General features: G+C 44.9%; 1 protein-coding gene across 1 annotated transcript in view; it reads right to left on the bottom strand.

The window, feature by feature from the left end:
- Positions 1 to 20,295, bottom strand: part of Prdm6 (PR/SET domain 6) — a 103,219-nt gene that overhangs the window by 15,806 nt on the left and 67,118 nt on the right. The window contains exons 3-5 of the mRNA XM_032885686.1: positions 17,199 to 17,326; positions 13,648 to 13,772; positions 1,492 to 1,837 (exon numbers count right to left, since the gene is read on the bottom strand). Of these exons, the coding sequence (XP_032741577.1) occupies positions 1,492 to 1,837; positions 13,648 to 13,772; positions 17,199 to 17,326 (599 nt within the window). The remainder of the gene's footprint in view (positions 1 to 1,491; positions 1,838 to 13,647; positions 13,773 to 17,198; positions 17,327 to 20,295) is intronic.

Below are 20,295 nucleotides of genomic sequence, written 5' to 3' on the forward strand. Positions count from 1 at the left end.
TCATATGACACTCAAAGATCCAGAAACTGTGACCTATCTTTAATTTTCCTGTGCATGATTGGTTACTATGACTACAATTTGCAAATAACACACCCATACATGTGAACTCAGTTTTTACAAGAGAGTTTTAAACATGTCTTAAAATGAAGGGAAAGCTAAGAAAGACAGCGTCATGGGGCTATACATACATGACTGCAAACTTTTAAGAAAAGCCTTTCTGCAGGGAAAATAAAAATCACGTATTGGCTTTTATGCTTCCCCTCCATAGCACAGTCTGTGGGTGCACACCTAGAGCCCATATTGATTAGTTACGGTAATGCTTGAGGCTAAGCAAGCAGTTTCTAGAATGACACAAATAAAATGTGTGCAGATGCAGATGTGTATACATACCCTGAGAGTGAGATTAGAGTGTCCCCACCCCTCCTACGTCTCTTTCCCTTACCCTTTGTGTGGTAAGCGTGCTGCTGTGTGGTGCAGAGCCGAGAGGGGAGAGCTCAGTGTCTGTCTTGTGAGACAGAGTCTTACTTCATTAAGGTTCACCAGTGGCACGATTAAGAAAACACTTCAGGAATCTTACTTCCAGATATCTAATCCTAGCTCCAAAAAAATTGTTTTTGACTTTTATATTCAAAGTGATTTTTTTCCCTAGGCTTTTCTTGGATATTTTGGTTTTAATCAAGTTCTCACAGGACATGAAGGAGAGATAAAACACAAGGAGCCTTCCTACTGAATTAATTTGATCTTTGTCTTTTGCGCTCCCAGCTCTCAAGACTGTCAAATAAACCAGTTTTGATTCATAAATAATAGTTCCATTATATCTACTGGGCCACTCGTCAGAGTACCTGAAATTTTAATTCACTTGTTCAGCTAAATTTCATCCTCAGTTCATGGCCATAAAATTCCGTATTGACAAACTCTCAAACCAACTTTGACTCTGAGGTATCTAGTCAACATTTTTCTTCTGTGTGGATATTAGTTTATTGAATAAGTGGCATCTGTTTTCCTCCACATCACTAGCCGAGTGGGTATTTCCTTTTGACAGGTTTGCAGGATTTATGGGTTTGCATGCTCCAAAGAAAAATAGTACTAAGCAAAAAATTCCAATTCATTACCTCTTAGTACTTAATTAAGTTCATACTCACAGCACACTGGAGGTGAACTCTGAAACAGCTGTGACAGCCGCCCGGCAGCCAGCTATATTATCTTTGGAAGACAGAGGGGATTCTGATTATCCTGACCTCATTTTCCACCCCCGATATTCATAAATGTTCCTTCTCTTTCGCTCCCTTTTAAAGTTGGACGGAACTGTTTGGATAGCGCGCGCGCGCGCAGATGCCTCTGGGCAGCCACCAAGCTGTCTGTGCAGCCTTCACAAACAATGGAGGTACAGCTGATGCCTAATAGAACTCTGGCACCTTCCACCCCGCGGGCAAGCACCTCAGCTTCTGCTTTCCCCCAAGCCGCTCGGGGAAGGCAAGCCCTGGGTCTCACCTGTCGGGGTTCTGCGTGCACACGTGCATCTGCAGGAGAATGCGCTGCGTGAAAGTCTTAAAGCACTGGCCGCACTTCCAGAGGTGCCAGTCGCTGAACTCCGAGTGCAGCTGGCTGGTAGAGGTTGGGCTCGCCAGGACCCTCTGATTCTTCACGTTGATTTGGTTAAACCCTGCCTCGATGGGCCCAGATTTATCCAACAGAGAGAAATTCCTGCTGCAGGGAGTCTGTGGGAAAACCACGGAGCGCTGCTGGCCGGAGGGAGAAAGCTTGCTGCTCTTGTTGAAGGGCTGCTGCAGGGAATCTTGTCGGCACATGGCTTCCATTACCGTGGAAGGGACATTCACTAGAATAGTCAGAGTTTAAGAAGGTCAGCTTCACTAGCACTTAAATAAACGCAACAACACACACTTCAAGACATCTCTATAAACAAACAAATGTAAAATTGTGTTTTGATGGCCCCCAAATTAGCATAATAAAATCATTTGAGGGGAAATCAGGCTTATCACAAATTAATAACTCATCTAATGGCAGTTTACTAAGCGACTAGTATACACTCAGGGCTGTTGCTGTATGGCCAAGACATACGGTAGTCCTCACTGCATGATGCTTAGAGACCTGCAGATATGAGAGAGATAGGGGAGTGGGGTTGGGGGTGAATCCTACTGCATTAGGTAGGGAACACCAAGGCTTCCCAGAAGGACAGGTATTCACTATAGATCTGACTGAAGAGCTAAGAAGAGGATAGACACCTGAAGACAGGAGAAGCCTGGCAGGTTAGTGAAGATCAAGGGAGCTAGGTTGCCACAGCAGGTGTGGGATGCTGGCCATGCGTTTAGCATTAATTAAGGCCCAGGGAATAGGCACAGGCTGGTGTTGAGTAGAGGGGGATAAAATCACTCAGATTTTGGTGGGGAGGAGGCTTGAGAGAGGCTTGATTGACAGATGGGTAGAGGAAGTGGGCGGTAATAGCTATGGTGCTTGAGCAGGAGGCTTTGAAATTAGGAAGGCCTAGGCTCCCATCTTGACTCTGGTTTTCATTAATGATGGTAATCGTAGGCGAACTTTGTGCCCTGTTTCTTCTAGGGGAAAATATGGACAGTGGTACCAATGCTTCTAAAAGTACTAGGTACCTGGCAGGGTGATGGGGGTGGCCTGGGTTCTAACTCTGATGTTTCCTAGCATTGTGCCTGTAGGAATGGCTGTAACAGCCAACCCATGATGTAGTCCTTGGAAAACCATGAAACGGTCACTCCAAGGACAGGGTGACATAAATGGAGTGACGTAATGCATCAATGGCTTTTAGGAAAGAGGTGAGCGCCCAATATCAGTGGAGTTGTAGGGGCCTCATCTTCCTCCTGGTAGGAAGCTAAGGTTTGATATCAAAGAGTTCATCAGAGGGCCTGATGGCCACAAGCAGTCCCTATTCTTTTTGTTGTAGAAGAGACAAGACTGGAATGAGGCAGATGGTTCTGCTGGGTGGTAAGTGGAAGAGAAGAAAGACCAAACTGATAAGGGTTTTCTTACAGGAGAATGTGAATACTTTTAGTTTATTGTTACTTTTAATTTTTATTTTAGCTTAGTTTTGACAGTACCCAGTAGCCTAGGCTGGCCTCAACTCTGCCTTGGCCTCTCGGGTACTAGGATTTCCGGTATGAGCCACTACTCTTGGCTTCATTTTAAAATACCTTACTGTTGATAACAATATTTATCAAGTATTAACTGGCTATTCTATGGGTCTAAAAGTGATTAGAACATATGCAAAAGGCTTAAAGTTTTTACAAATAAGTATTTTGTCATATGTGTGTATGTATGTGTGTGTGTGTGTGTGTGTGTGTGTGTGTGTGTGTGTGTATTGGTCATTTCAGGAGTCAAGGGGATTAAACTGAGTAGTGGTTCACACTTATGATCCTAGCACTTTGGGGGCAGCAGAAAAAGTAGAGACAATAGATCTCTGTGAATTCTACGCCAGTCTGATCTACACAAAAAATTCTAGGCCAGCCAGAGAAATGTGGTGAAAGACCTTATCAAAAAATATGCAGAATTTTGAAGACAGTGATTCACAAAAGGATTGGTTATGGCAAGAAACAAAGCCATGCATGCTATAGCTACTTATATGACTATTGAGTGCCAGCTCAGAGCTATGGTAGGGAGCAAACTTGGAGCTCTCTTGTGCCTCATCACAGCCATGGCTAAGTTCCATTCACAACATGAGCATCCTCAACTCTAACAGACAGCAGTCGTGGTGTGGGAACTAGGATGCTCTGTAAGGAGACAGATGGATCACACATATGGGTACAGGGGTGCTGGTGTGTTACCCGGGGTTCTTCTGAAGAGTCACATGATTAGCATATCTAACCTAGGAGACAGACCTGTCTACAGTAACTGAAGCACAGCTCATCTTATCCCAGGGAGCAAAGACCCTGGAGTGTGATCCACTGGCAGTAGCTTTACAGAGGAGAATTTTTAAAAATTGAACGAGTCTCTCAGAAGGGCCTGACTATATTGTTTAAAGTCCCCCCCAGTGCTTCTGAAGTGAAGTCAGGGATGAGAATTGCTGAGCTGAGCCAAACTCCCTTTCCAGTGGCAAAGCAGCAGCCCAGAAAGACCCAACAACTTGCTCATTGTTAGTTAAGGACAGACCTGGGCTGCAAACCCTAGCTTTTTGAGATCCAGCAAATTTTCATCTTTAGTTCATATTATACCTCCCTGCTCACTAGCTGTGTTTCAAACAGAGAAAGGCCACTTTTATGGATAGTATAGAGCTTTGCGAGTATGGCATGTACATCAAACTATACATGTTATATACATGTGTGCCTGTGTTCAAATTATGGTCTAGATTTCATACATAAAAGCCATGTATCATTTGGCCTTCTGGGGTAAAAGTTGTGTAATCAATATGAAGTTTGTAGACATTTTTTTAGACTTAAAAAAAATCTTTCCTTGTGTTACTTCTCATGCAGATTCTAAAAGATAACGGGAAAAGGCTTTGCATTCATAATTAAAAGTGAAAACAGGAGCATTATCAGAGGTTTGGGTGGAGCCTAAATGTTTGGCATTTTCAGCCCTAATCCAGGAACTGCAAAGCATACCCCAAGTCTCCAGGCAACATTTGCCAGTCAAAAGGAACACAGAGTGGGAAATGTAGAAGGTTGTCAGCATGTAGGAGAGCAGCAAACCTGGCTAAGCTTTTTAATGTTTTAAATCTTTAAGGCCACATAAAGAAGAAAAAAAGACAGATTCATGAGCCAATGACTTTTTGTAATTTTAGTCATCAATGCTAAGTAAAAACAAAAAATCAAATTTACATATCTAAAAGTCTGTATAATAATCAGAGCTATATGGGTCTGTGTGACTATAGAGTAAAAAAGCAGCATTTGAGGAGTACAAATGAAGATTGAAATAAGATTATTCTCCACGAACTACTTTCCTTCTTTGGACACTGTGAAGCAACTATAAACAGCTTCCCAGTTGTAGGTAACGACACACTCTCCATTCTGTCCTAAGTGTGGTCCTCCATTGTGTATATAAAATAATTCAGTCTTATTAAACGAAACTGAGCAAATGATTTACACAGAGAGAGTAGGAAAACTTCAAAAAGCAATCATATTTGAAGTCTAGCTGTCCTGTGGCATTCCACACACTTTCACAGAAAACATGCTTCCAAATGCCTACCTCACTGGCTATACCAATGAAAACCACTAACTAAACAGGACAACTTATCAGCCGGAAAACAGGGGATAGATCAGAAACACTATCTCATGGAAACCCAATAGGCAATTCGGAGGAGGCCTGAGGACAGCTAAATAACATAAGCAGAAACACAAGTGGCTTTTGCATTTGGGGACACTGAGTTAGATGATCTCCTCAGTCTATGAAGACAAAGCTTAGGAGATAAGGGGTGAAGTCTAAAGCCTGGAAGAATGGAGTCAAGGAAAACCATTAGTTCATCACATCTGGATAGTTAAACATTGGGGGGCAGGGACTCAGGATCCACACAATCAAGTCTTACTTTACCCCTCCTGCAAAGTATTTACTGAGCATCTGTTATGTACTGACTGGTGGGCATATAGGAGGACAGGAAATCTCACTGTCCCTCCCACTGTGACATTTTGACAGATATGAAGCTAGTATTTTTTTCAAAGGCATTGGCTTAGCTTCGATTCTCAACCTCTATTAATTGAATCATTATAATTGTAAGGCGTTGCCGTCCATTGTCAAGATTTCTGCCAATTTCAGAGAGTTCAAACATTAACATATGTTCGTTTTAGATGCAACAGAGTGCAGGGCTGCAAGAAAGAACGGATGCTGGGAAGTTGGCGTCTAAGCCCCGAAAGGACACGTGAGCAAGTGCAGAGGAAAGGAAGAGGCAGCCAAAGGGAACAAGCGCAAGCCCTTGTCCTGTGACAGAGAAAGAACTGAGCAATAGAGGAACTGAAAATGGGCCAATATGCAGTAGGGGACAGATGCCAGGCTTCAGCTGAGGACAGAGAGAAAGGCAGCCATGCAGCCATACAGGGGGGGACTGGAAGTGTGCATACTGGCAGGCCTGTGAACACATCCAAGGCCAGGGGTCTGGAGTCCACTAAGTACAGCTTAGCAAGGCTAAAGATCCTTGAGTCTGGGGAGTCTTATTCCCTTGTTTAGGTTTTATTTTGAACTTAAGGTTGGGTCTCATTCGACAGCCCTGGCTGGCCTGGAACTTGTAATCAACTTGCCTCTGCCCCCTGAGTGCTAGAATTACAGACATACAATAGATGTTATATAATATGCTACATATAATATTCTACAGACACAGAATCCACACCCACTTGGGTTCTAATTAAAACACAAGGTCTGGGAATGTAGCTCAGGGGGTAGAGTGCTTTCCTAGCATAAATAAATCCCTATGTTCAATCCCCAACATCCCATAAGACTATGTGTGGTGGCTCATGTCTATAATCCCAGTGCTGGCAGGTGAATGCAAAAGGATAAGTTTAAGGTCATCCTCAGCTGCATAGCAAGTTTGGACAGCAGGGGCTACATGAGACCCTATCTGAAAACAAATTAATCAGTAGGTGAGCTGGAGACTATATACGGCTCCTAGTTGTAACATTCCATATCAAAGAGCTGTTTTTTTTTTAAAGAGATTTATTTGTTTTGTGTATGTATGAGTACACTGTTGCTCTCTTCAGACACACCAGAAGAGGGCACCAGATCCCATCACGTGTTTGTGAGCCACCCTGTGGTTGCTGGGAATTGAACTCAGGACCTCTGGAAGAACAGCCAAGTGTTCATAACCGCTGAGCCATCTTTCCGGTCCAAAGAGCTGGTTATTTAACAAATGGCTCCCTGTAAGACAAAAAGAGTTTGACCCAGAGCTCAAGGAGACTAGATGTTTGCTTTCAGTGTATCACCCATCCATGCTGACCAGTGTATACCATATGCTGCTGGTACCATGCAAAAAAGCAGAAAGGGAGCCAGACATGGTGGTGATTACTTATAACCCTAGTCACTGGGAAAGCTGAGGCAAGAAGATTAGAATTTTAAGGCCACCAAAGGCTTTCTTGATCAGGGGTTGGGGGGAACAGATGGGAGAAGGTTGAGTGGAGGACATCTAAAAACCAAAGAAAGAAAGGGAGAACGTATTTAGATGTCAGAAGAGACAGAAATATGTTTCTGGAAGAATAGCTAAGAATTTGTCAACATCCCTCATTATCTCTTGGCTGGAGACTTGCATGCCCATAGCACTTGCTGGACTTTGATGTAGGAGCCCAAGTTACTGTTGATAAAACAAGTGGATCAACTGAAACAGTAAACTAAGCAAACATGTAAGACTTCATTCGGGCTGTGATGACACCAAAAAGGCTGCCCCGTGGTGCAGTCCTGAGTGTGCTCTGTAACCCTGATCAGGATGGTGGCAGGGGGGATGAGAACACATGAGGAATATATACATCAGGGCCTGGGTGACGTGTCAAGGTTTCTACAAAGCACGGTTGGATGGCTGGAAGTAAGCACACTCAAACTAGGGGATGGGGCCAGCTTGTGGGAGTGAACACAATGGCTTTAGTCACAATACGCTGGGGTGAGATTCCTCTGAGGGATGGAAGTGGAGACGCTGAGGAGACGATTGGATAGTTCAGGCTGTGAGTCACAGAAGTCTGGATTGAAAATAGAGACCCGAGAGTACCTGGAGGGAGATTTGGAGACCCCTTCTTACAGCCTTTAGGCTAAGGTCAAATGTGGAGCTCTGTGGGGGAGAGGTTTACCAAGGCATCTTCTGAAGATCACCAGTGTTAGAGAGTCAAGCAGGACAGGGGAAACTGAAGACTGCTAGCTCTGGGGATGGACTGTCTTCTGAGTAGTCGTGCTGGGAGGAAGCAGTCGGGCCTGTATGCCTCCACACTGACCGCTAACCGCATGTGGACTAAAGTCCAGTTCAAGTAGGCTACAGCCAAGGGTGCAGTGGTTCTCCTGCAGTGCGCTGAAGAAAAACCCATCTGCGAGATGTCCACCTCCCACAGGTTCGAAAATTAGGATGGTGAGTGAAGAATTTATATGTGCTGGATGAACACAAGATGTGCTAGAGTGGCACACAATACTCCCAAGAGCCAATAAAACAGCCTGTCTCCAGTCTCCTTCCTCCTTTGTCAATCTTCTCAGAGAATACACTTCCAGTGGGTCGCTTCCTTTATCTCTGTGGACATTTCTTCTCTGCTTACTCTAGAATTCTATGAGAGAGAGAGAGAGAGAGAGAGAGAGAGAGAGAGAGAGAGACAGACAGACAGAGAGAGAGAAAGAGACAGAGAGAGAGAGAGACAGAGGGGGAGAGAGACAGAGAGAGAGAGACAGAGTCGGAGGGGGAGACAGACAGGCAGACAGACAGGCAGACAGGCAGACAGACAGAGACAGAGAGACAGAGAATACATGCATGTACATGCGGGTTGAAGCTAGAGGACATCTTGACTATCATTCCTCAGGTACTAGCCATGTTTTTTTAGTTTGTCTGTTTTTGTTTTTCCACAGATAGGGTCATTGCCTTGGAGCTTGCCAATTCAGCAGATCCCATAGGCCACCTTCTCCACCTCTGATTTGTTGATAAATGTGTACTACCATGCCCAGCCTTTTACTTGGGGTCCAGCTCAGGGTCTCATGTTTGCAAGGCACTGAGCCATCTCCCCAGCCCTAGGCCAATTTTTATATCAGGTTCTTGACAGCATCTTTATGTCTGTCTGGCAGGTAGGATAAACATTCTGTGGCTGTAGCAAGGTGCATACTGTTCTCACAGTGTCTGAAGATAGACCCTTGACCCTTGGCTTGGAGTCAGTGATCTTCTAGTTGACACTCAGAGACACGATAGTTCCTTCCTGTACTCAGACTTGTGGAGGGTGCCCAATCCCAGTGTCTCTCTCGGCATAGAGGGAGGAACTCTGCCTGCTCTCGACCATATTTGACCCAACCCCCCTCAGCTCAGGGTCTCTGCTGTAGTTACCCCAAGGGGTGCCTTCATTTAGGTTTATGCTTGAGCTGTGTACTAATGAATTCCTGTCCTCTGAAGCTCAAGTTGGGGCCTGAGGTTTTGCACACTATCAGCACACTTCATTTGAGGACTTGCCCACATGGGATACTCCTGCTGGATTAAATGCTATCCTTGTATCCCAAAGGCCACATATATAAAGGATTGAGCAGGGTGCTCCTTAGGTTGAATCCAGTTTCCTCTCAGTAGAATGGCGGGGAGGAGAGGCGCTGTACAGAGGCGGCCCTTTTTGTTTGCTGTTCTTTGAAAATCCAAAAGAGCAGGCCTCCCTGAGGCAGGGTCTAATCCAGAGCAGCTCCCACAAGGCCCTCGAGTCTCACATTCTGCCACCTCAGCTTCATATTCTGAGACACAGCAAGCAGTGGGAAGACTTGTTCAACATTTATTCCTAGGCGCTTTTTTTTTTTTTTAATTTCCTCTGAAAAGAATATGAACACACTCTGGTCTTTACACTCTGCAGGAGCTAATCCCCCACTGGAAGCTTGGGGCGACCTCACTCCTTCTTGCGGATGTGATCTGTCGACACAAGTGTTCCTTCAGGGTCTTTGAAAGGCCCGCAGTGCATGGAAGGGCTCTCTCTCTCGGAGCACTATTACATTTTTAACTATAGTTTTAAAAAAGAAAACAACGTAGGAATTGCTTCCAGAACCTAGATGCCTGTGCGGAGGACTGTCTTCTCTTTGAGGCCAGGCGGCTTTTGCTGGCACGTCCGGCCAGCGTGTGTAGCCACTGCTATACGCTGCTGACAGAGGAGAGAACTTACTAAGCCCCAGGTCCCACCGCACACGATCAGTGGGGAAGTATGTACGCTGCACGTTGAAAGAACCAAGGAAAGAAAATGATACTTTGAAAACTGAAAGTGCTTAACAAGTACTATTCACTAACTAAAATCACATTTTCCTTGAATATCTTGGTCCGGTATCAATTTCATTAACAAAGGAAAATCTGTCTGAAATGCTATCTGATCTTTTCTCACCAATGTGATGGAAGGTCTTACTTTTTAATCCATGTATCGATGTGTACTCATGGAAGTGTGTGTGTGTGTGTGTGTGTGTGTGTGTGTGTGTGTGTGCGCGCACATGTGTACGTGTGTTCAAGAGCATGCGTGTATGCTCATGTCAGAGGTAGCAGAGGACAACTTCCGGGATTTGGCTTCTCTCCTCACACCATGTACATCTTGGGATAGAATGTAGAGATTTACCAGGCTTGGTCCGTATCTTTACCTCTTGAAGTACCTCCGTGGCTCAACCATGTATCCGTGTGCTTCATGCACAGCAGTATACGGAAATGCATTTGATTACTGAGCCTTTGATATCAAGAAGCTTCTCTTAGAAACCTAATTTATTTTGTGACTAGCAAGGTGGGGTTAAAAAGAAGTTCCTCTTAGCATTGCTGACCTGTGGAGATGATTTAAATGACTCCGGGTGAGGAAGGCTATCTGCTAAGTTCCCTGCAATGCCCCTCCGCACATCTGCATGCCTGAGTCACGTGAATATTTTCTTAGCACAGAACAAGCAATATCCATCGCAAAGCATTCTCAGGCCACTCTGGGATCAAAGGGGATCATGAGGCTCTGTCTCAGAATTACAGTTGCAATCCTAATTCTCCCCTCACTCTCTGATGAAGCCTTGTGCTAGTTTCTTGGGTGGCCAGTCGCATGACAGATATATGACTTTGAGACAGGAAGTAAAATAAAATTCCCATAACACCCTCAGTGGAAAGAGGCATTGTCACCGGTAAGACTTTCAGATGATGGCTTAAATCCCTTTGAATTTCCCTCAATCCTTACTGAGAACTCCAAACTAAACCTGAAAGGGGTAACTTAGTTTTCTTACTGAAGCCACAGACCGTACGCCACTGTGGATTTTGGGGTACAAGGGTGTGATGAGCCCTAGCAGAATTCATTTAACCCTCTAGTCAGCATCCTCTAGAATGCTTCGTACCGATGGAACTGCAGGAGAGAGGGCTGAAGGCAAACAGCATGCTCTTCCAGCAAGCACATCCTAATGGCACTGTGTCCCTGAATCTGAACACCACTTGGTGTGCCCTGAACCCATGCCAGTTGGCTGTGAAAGGCAAGAGGACAGCAAAATGCCCTGCCTCCAGCCCCACTCACGCCCACGCATGTTAACAGCCTTGTGAGATGAAAACAATGCATGAACAAATGCCTTCTACTCAAAAGAGGTCCACGCAGGTATGGCAGCTCCTGCGTGCCAACCCGCACTGTCTTTTTCTACTTCTAAACTCAAGAGATAGTCATGCCTTAGCCTAGACGACTCAGCGTCATCCTTGACATGTTTTACTTGGTTCCTAGAATGTCAGAAGATGCTGTTGGTCTTACTTTCAAAATATGCCTTGTGTTCAATTATTTCTCACCACCTCCGCCACTTCCACATGGTCCAAGCTACCATTATTGCTCTCCTGGGTTCTCTAAGAACCCCTGAGCTCTCCCATACTGTTAATGCTATAATCCACACTCAAAAGACAGAGCAATCCCACTACAACTTTAGTCAGAGCATCTCACTGCTGTTCCAGACTTCATCACCAAGCTCAAAGAGTAAAAGCCAGGGTCTTCACAGGGGCTAGATAGATGTCCCCTATTCACCCATACCTGACTCACATTCTGCTCTGTCACTCACTCTGCCATAACCAGGCCAACTTCTGGGATGCTCTTTCAGATTCGAGGGGCATTTCCACCGTGAGGCATTAGGGGTTTAGTTCAACTGCCAGCAACGCTCTTGTCTAGAGTAGCATGCATCCCTTTCCCTCACCTCCTTAAATCTCTGGTCAAAGGCCAGCTTGCCAGTGAGGACTACTTTAAGTCATTTGCTGAATCTGTAGTCCCAAGCTCCAAGAACACCTGTCCTTTTCCTGCTTTAGTAGTTCCATAATGTATTACTGCCTGACCAACCTTTAATTACATATTTACAGTACCCCGTCCCTAGACATAAACTCCATTGAGCGTAGGCTCTCCTGACTATTTCCTTCCTTCTGTGTTTATGGTACCTAGCAAAGATACTAGCCCAGAGTAGGTGATCAATAAATAAGAATTAAAGTCTATTTGAACTATGAGCTATAATTCAGAACTCTCTGCCTTCGTGTGCTTACACCTACACACTCCGTAACATACAGCATAGCCTCTACAGAGTCTGGAGCAGTTTGTATTCAAGAGGAAAATAAGGAAGCTCACAGGATTTCCAAAATCCTTTTGGCACAAACTCCACACATTAGGAGCTGAGTTTGGGTCAGGGTTCTGGGACACAGAAAGCTCATGCCAGTAGCAAGATGTTTGTCTAGTTTGAGTTGTGAGGGAAGTAGACATGGTACCATTCTGGGGAAGAGAGAACATAGTGGCCTCCACGTTTGTGTCGCTGTAATGCCAGCTGCACTTTCATCTCCAGCACAGGCATTGCCCTCACTGAAAACAGATCTCCCCCTAACAAGGGTGTCAAGAGCATAAAGGACACTTTCCAGGAGAAACAGCAAGCAAGGAGGAAGCCCAGATCTGTGTCTTCTTTTGAGCTTGGTTTGAATTAGGGTAAAATAGAAAGGTCGATAGTGGTGTGTTCTTTAAGGATTTTCTTTTTTACAAGGAAATTAAAGGCAACAAGGAAAACATCAGCATGGTGGTGAGCAGTATTGAGGGCATTTATGGGATGGGTGCATGAGAGAGAGAGAGAGAGAGAGAGAGGGAGAGAGAGAGAGGGAGGGTAGAGGGAGAGAGAGAGAGAGAGAGAGAGAGAGAGAGAGAGAGAGAGAGAGAGAGAGAGAGAAAATGGAGAAAAGCCAACTCTTCCAAGACAAAGCTCTTCACCCATTGACAAATCCATCTTTTGTCTGTCTTTTATCTGTTTCTTTCTTGTGGCATATCAAATTATCATTTCACAGATGAATGAGTTTGGTAACAGGAAAATACAGCATCACTGAAGCAAGTGTTCTCCCCCCGCCCCGGGATTGTCTAAATCTATCCCAAATATGTCTTTCACCTTAACCGTTTCCCAAGCATCAGTACCAACTCAAAATAAGTTCAGTTAGAAGTTTCTGCAAGTTTACATCAGCCTGAATATTCTATTATTGTTTTAAAGGAAGTGGTTGGCAGGAGACCAATGATAGAAGAAAACTTTATGGTTCTAGACATAATTTCAAATAAGAAAATTTAGAAATTTCACACGAAGTCCACAGTCACATAAAAATCTATAGTTTTTAGGCTCATTATTCTAATGATTATTCTAATGCATACTGCACTACTGCAGAAGTGGTCGGGTTGATTGCACAATGCTGTCTCTTTGATATTTTTGTTTACAGTATGGCTCCAACAGGACTGCCTCCCTTCACAGCAGAAACTCCGCCATTTTCTCTCTTAAAGTGGCAGGCAGGGAGGCAGCCACATAGTGGGTGCTCAGTGGAGACCAGCTGACTTCGCTTCTCTTTTTTCCTCAGCAATCCTTTAAAACTTTGGCAAGGGCTTTGAAATTGTGACCAGGCAAAGAATTGGCCAGGAAAGGAGACCGTGGTAGAGTGGCCCATGCGTGTTCGCATTATGTATCACAGCAAACCGTATTTCAGAAGTTTCGAAAGGCATTCTTTAAAAGGTATCTGGTGTGAGCGCGTGTGGATTCAGAACTAAAGTAGATTCTTACAGTTTTCATCCTGGGCAATGCATTGTAAAGGAATCCCAAAGAAAGACGTATAGCTGTCATTGTACCACACCAGAAGCTCGGTGCCCCTGGGAATATCTACACAGGCTCGGTAGAATATATTCGACCTATTTAAAACAAAAGAAAACCCAACTTAGTAAGGCGAAATGCTCATATATCCCAACACATTTTTATTGCCCCCCAAACATCCTGCCCAGCTCCACCTAAACCGTTTATAATGAATCTCCGCCCATCGAGGTATGCGAGCATTGGGGGAAGGCTGTAACTCGCCATGATAAACAATGTGCGCGTTATTTCCATGGTGCCCTCCTTACAGGGTCTCAAGGAGATTCCACCTCACACCAATGAGAAAATTCTTCCTGGTGGCAAACTCCCTCTCAAACTGTAGAACCAGTGAGTGCTGCCCCAACCTCAAATGTCAATGAATACTGCTGACTTCTTCTCTGAAGAAATAGCACCAAGTGTATTCTGGTTCCTTGACAGCGAGAGTTCCCAAATTTATAATAAAATGGAGCAGCTTTGGTGTTAGAAGGGCTAAGGGAGCAAACATCTCTCCTGTTTGCTCCTTCCCCCAACCCCAGCCCAAAGTATGATACAGGAGAAGAGAAAAGCCCTCTTGTATGAAATGGATGGAAATTCAATAAATACAAGAGGAGCGCTCTACTCGGGGTTGAAAGATTATACCCTGGATGATGGAGAGAGGGTGCCACGAAATAAACATCTTTTATGGCAGCAGCTTTGGCGCTGTTAAGAAAAATCTACAGATTTTTAAAAGAATGAGGGGCCAAGACTGGTTTCCTCAATGAAGGATTGTTACAAATATTAGCCTCAAGTTCCAGATAAAAGTGTTTAGGGTTGGTGGGCCTTAAATTTTGCCTCTCTGTAAGGAATTGGCTGCAACGGCGTAATTTGTTCCTTGTAGAACACTGCAGACATAAGGAGAATCCTTCCCCACATTTTTCATGGCAGTGAGATATGCACTTGTCAACATATTTTGTCACCACAAAGTGGCTCTTGGCAATAGGATTATACAGATCAATAAAAAAAAAGTGCAGATTCCCGATATTTTACTTGCAGCTGCGAAAATTTCATTTATCTTGTTATTTTCCTTACTTACTGCCATTCCGTCTCACGAGGGCACTGCTAGCTAAGCAGAACGTTTTTCCCCCAACATTCTATGAATATCTGACAAAAACTCCAGCCACTTGTCCAGCCCTCACTGCCCTTCCTGCTAACGGCATCTCTCAGAGCCGCACGCTTTATTAATCCTTTCCACTGCTGCATAAAAAAGAGAAAAAAAAATCAAAATTGGAACCGAGTTATAGATCACTGACATCTCATAAGTTGAGAAAAATCGAGTCTGCTTTGTCCTTCCTCCTTGTAACATTTCATCTCTGGGTTTGCCTTCCCTGAATATAAACACAGCGCCCGGCAAATGAATGTGTTAAACTAAATGACCACTTTGCCGATGAAAGACCAGAACTGTTTTGGAGCGATGGGTGGTCTTCTGAGGCACAGTGTAGGCCAAGGCGGGGGTGGGGGGGAGCGTGTAAGCGTACACCGTTCCTTACAAGCACCCAGAGCTTCCAAAGCTTGCAGAAATCCCGGCATGCTGAAGCACATCAAAGGGATTTTTCCCTTTTCAGATAATATTTCCTTTGCTGACATGTACTTAGTATTGTGGTTGGATGACTCATAAAGATAGCTTCATGGCGTCCCAACGCAGTTGAAGCAGAACACATGCCAACAAACATTATTGTCAGCCTCAAAATAAAAACAAAACATTCAGCTAAGGGTCAATCAATCAAGGGCGCTTTGAAGAAAATTCCATTTAGATATTACAAATCATAACAGAATGAATTTAAACCAGCTGACTTTTTGTGAAGAGGACATTCATGTACAATAAAAAATTAGGCCGGCTCTTCAGGGTCCAACTTTTCTATTTTCTTACTTTTGGACGTGGTCACTTGTCCTGGATGCCAGTTTTTTTTTTTTTTTTAAATTGTGTTTTTGTAGCTCGTTGTATAAAGATCTGCAGTAATCCGAAACAGATAGGCCGAGAGAGCTCGTAGCTTAAGCGCCCTCATGAAAGGAGAGTTGTAAAATCCACTTAATATTGACAGATAGGTAATGACTTACTCATGCCCCTTTCCCGGAGGGGTTTCTTGTCCCAAATTTAGAATTTGCCTCAAGAGCTCCCTTGGCATTTATTACATTAGTGGCCAAACTATCTCTCGCTGAGTGGATAAACATAATCTTTGCTAATTTTGTAGCTCAGTGTTGCCTAGAAACTCCCTGATGGCAGAGGTGTGTTGCCATGCCCCCCCACCCCTGTGTCACCCCACAGCCTCTGTACCATTTCATGTGAGCCATTACTTAATGAAACTGCATGGGAAACCCAGACAATGAGTCAGACACTGTCCAAGTTCACTTTAGAACTGGAGACCTTCGGAGACCAAGCCAGATCTGTGCACCCTTTAAGCTATAAAGAAAAAAAATTTAGAAAAAAAATTATTTTAAAAAGGAAAATAAATAGCTCCAGGCAGAACTCCAAGTTGCGGAGCACAAGGCTCTCGGCTTTGATGTGTCTGTGGTACCCAATAAAGCTAAACGGTTGCTTCTGACTCTGAAGGGAACACGGCTGTTTATAACTGAGCTCATATATTTATAAGGCACATGTTTTCGAGGGATTCTGAGAGAAGGCGGCTTAGGGCTGGGGATTTTTTTTTCTGTTTGGTTTGTTTCTGCCTTCTCATCTTGATTCCAGCCTTCCTGAGGAACGGGTGGGCTGGGGGGTGGGATAGCAGGTGCATTGGGAAGTGGAGACAGTGCTCCAAGCCTCCATGCCTGTGTGGATGCCTCTGCCTGGGTCTGTCAGTCCTGGTCTCTGCCCACTCATCTTAGGAGACAGTAGTGGGGGAATGGGGTTAGGGGGAGGCTCTTTTCTCTAATTTGAAACAACAGCATCACCTGGAACTCAGTTGAACTCATCAAAGGGTCAGCCCCAGATGCTCTGGAACCTTTAGAGAGCAGGAGAGGTCATAGTGGCTCAGTCCTACTGCTGAGCATGGCCAGTTTGGAAAAACTGGGTTCTTGGGTTTTCCAGACTCTTGTGCAAATGAAACTTATTCTCTCCGAGAAAGAGACTGATGGAGACCAGAAGGAACAGATGTGGAACTGAGTCTCCAAGCTCTCATTTGTGTGTGTGTGTGTGTGTGTGTGTGTGTGTGTGTGTGTGTGTGTGTGTGTGTGTGTATGTTTTCACATCTGCTGGGGCTGACCTCATTCAGGTCAGTATGGACGTTCAGAATAGCTGTGTCCTGTGCACACACTCAAAGAGGGCATGTGCCAGTACCTTTCTTTCTGAATGACCATGAAACATTACCACCAGGACCAAGGCAGTTTCAGAAACCCAGTAAAGAACAATCGGTCTAATACAGCACGCTGCAGGGTGTTCTCAACCACTCGCAGCCAGCCTGCGTTTGCATGTGCAAGCCGGAAGGGCTCCGGCGGTAAATCAAGACATACTTTACCTGTACTGAACTACTGTTAGATTCTGTTCTCCACAGTGCCTTGCACATCGGATATACCTCATCCAGCTCGACTTACTAGGCTCCCCACCATCAATAAAGTGCTGAAGTGTCCCATCTTGATCATAGATCTAGAGAAGAGGTCAGAAGGTCAAGTGGTTAGAACGAATCATCAGCAATCACTCCCCTGTTTCCCTCGGTGTCTTTCCACGTCAGCTGCAGAGATTTACGGTCCTTGGGTTTGCCAGTGCCTATCGATGGCCATGGAAACGCAGCCAGGGTAGGGGGGAAAATATTTTTTGGTGAGGCAAGTCGATCACGTTTTCCTTATCAAGCCAATCTTCCCTGGATTAAACATAGTTTCGCTATCTCAAGGATGTGACCATATTTCCCAAAGAATATTTAACCTATTTTGACAGGCTAGTCTTAAATAATGAGCTGCCGGATAAACAAAGCAAGCTGAGAGGAGAGGCCGCACTGACATGATTAGAACAAGCACATAAAAGGGCCTCGGTCTCCAGCATGCAACTGTTCAAAAGCACCCGAAGAAGGCAGTCACTGTCCGTCCACCACGCTGGGCGACCCCCAGCAGAAGGCAGCTGGGAAGCTGTAGAACCATTGAGGACTGGTAAAAGAGAGATTCTGGGATGAAATAAAGGGATAGTCCCCTCACAGGAGATGGCAGTCTCTGAAGCCCTTAAGGGAGGAGTCATCCCGAAGCATCCCCAGAAGGAGAAAGAGGGAAACAGCTGTCTTGTATGGAGATTATATTTCTCAACCACGCTCACTGTCACCATTATCGCCTTTGGTAAACCCCAGCAGATTCCTCAGGATAGGAAAAAGAAAAGAAAGTCTGCTTCAAAACAGGCAGGAAGCACAGGACAGAAAAAAAAATCTTCATGCAAGTAACTTGCTAGACACTCAGTAAATGCTAAAGGTGGACACACTTGTGCCCCTCCAGAAATGACATGGTGTCCCAGAGTAGAAGAAGCAGTTCCATATCCAGCAATAGTTCTCTAAGGTTTCCCCAGATGTTGAGGCAGTCAGGATGCACAAGGCAGTTCGATAGTTTCTTGGGAGTCTGGGAAGATAATTGAGTTGGTAATATATTTCCTGCAAAAACCTGAGGACCCAAGTTCAGTCCCCAGCACACACATAAAAAGCTAGGCCAGATGGCACATACTGTAATCCTGCCACTGGGAAGACAGAGACAGGTGAGGTCGTCCCTGGGGACTGATGACCTATCAGCCCGCCATAATGACAAGTTCCAGGTTCCAATAAGAGAGACCCTGTATTACCAAACAAGGCCAACAGCTCCTGAGGACCAACACCTGAGGCTAACCTCTGGCTTCCACACTCACATGTATTCACAACACATGAACACACACACACACACACACACACACACACACACACACACAAATCCTTTCTTAGGAGTGTGGACTTTAGAAGGACAATGGCAGAACTAAGTATATTTTGAGTAGAGTTAGTACAGCCTCCTGGGAACTGAAGAGGGGTTTCCCAAAGCATCCTGGGAAACCACACCTCCTTTTTTGAGCCCTCCCACTTTTCCTCTTCCAAACAAACAAGCAGAATAAGTCTTCCAGAGAAAAGCTCACTGCTTGATCATTCATATTCATTCAGGTCAGTGTTTCCGTTCTGGGGGCCCTGGGCTTTGATGAGGGTTTCCTTTTGCAGTCATTGTGAAGCATCAGAATACACACCCTGCTTTTCTTTTTCTTTCTTTTTTTTTTTTTTCCTCGGAGCTGGGGACCGAACCCAGGGCCTTGCGCTTCCTAGGCAACCGCTCTACCACTGAGCTAAATCCCCAACCCCACACCTTGCTCTTCTTGATGCTCTGTCTGCTCCCCAAACTACCCCCACCTTCTACTACCCCCACCGATAAAAGACAAAGGTTAAGCTAATAAAAACAATCGTCTGCGAATTTAGGCCCCATACCAATACCAAGACAATCACAGCTGATAATCAGCTCAGCCTGAAAGGAGGGAAAAGGTCCCTGGATTGTGATTCAGCAGAGGCAAATAAGTCTTCCAGCTCCTGCTTTGGAGCAGCAAACGGAAACACGTTAAATGGCTAATCTGTCCGCTGCCGCACAGCAAGCCAAAGACAGGCGTCCCATTTAGATTAGATTGAACTAATTGTCTTTGTCGATGTCTCGTATTCTTTTATTGTTAATTTGCTGGATTTTTTTTTTCTCTAAAGACAGTCAGTCCAGCAGCATTCAAAACTCTCACCCCCGAGACTGCTGTCAACAGAGATTGTGAACAGAACTATCCTGGCCCCTCAGCAGCACTATCGATCATTAATGGAATAAAAAGTTTTGATGGAATTGTTCTACCCTTTCCCTACAAAGATGCCTGACATAAGAGCTGCTGGTAACAGTTACCACAAAACACCATAAGAAGCGAGCGCAACACTCCTGCTGGGTGCTCCCAGCCAGGATCCTCAGTGGCAAGTGACTAGGTAGAAAGGCCTAGCTGAGTGTGAGCTCAGCTGAACACCGTTCACTCGCAAGCCTATCCTGACTGAGCTTCAAACAGATTTCCTGTTAAACGCGTTTCAGCATCACTCTCCCTAAAGAAATATGTCCACATAGAAACCCACCATTTTGGCCTCCTACTTGCCCTAAAGAAAAAAATAGATCGTTGTATATCAGGAAGTATATTCTAAAACAACACGTGGCATGAGGCCAGGCCTTCCAGGCTTTGGCTGGCACTGATTGTAAAGTTTCACAGAAAACCAGGATGATCCCACACACCTTCAGTCTCCTGATGAGTGCCTAGGGGTAAAGACACTCATGTGGCCTTGACTCTGCTCTCAGCCTTTGAGGCGTGGCCACCACCAGATCCATGCAAACTTTTTTCCTAATGGTTTTGGGGACTCTCACCTCCTCCTCTCCACTGTTAGCACTGTAGCTCAGATGAAAGCCCCCTTCTCACCAGAAATGGGACAACAGTCCCTTGACCTACCTTCCTTACAGGATCTCTAAGGTATTATCTAAATTGTAGCTGACAGCGTGATCCTTCAAGCACAGATCTAACCACACCTGGGAGCACAACACCTGATTTGGGGGGAGGAG

The sequence above is a fragment of the Rattus rattus genome, chromosome 15, assembly GCF_011064425.1.
Source record: "Rattus rattus isolate New Zealand chromosome 15, Rrattus_CSIRO_v1, whole genome shotgun sequence".
Lineage (NCBI taxonomy): Eukaryota > Metazoa > Chordata > Mammalia > Rodentia > Muridae > Rattus > Rattus rattus.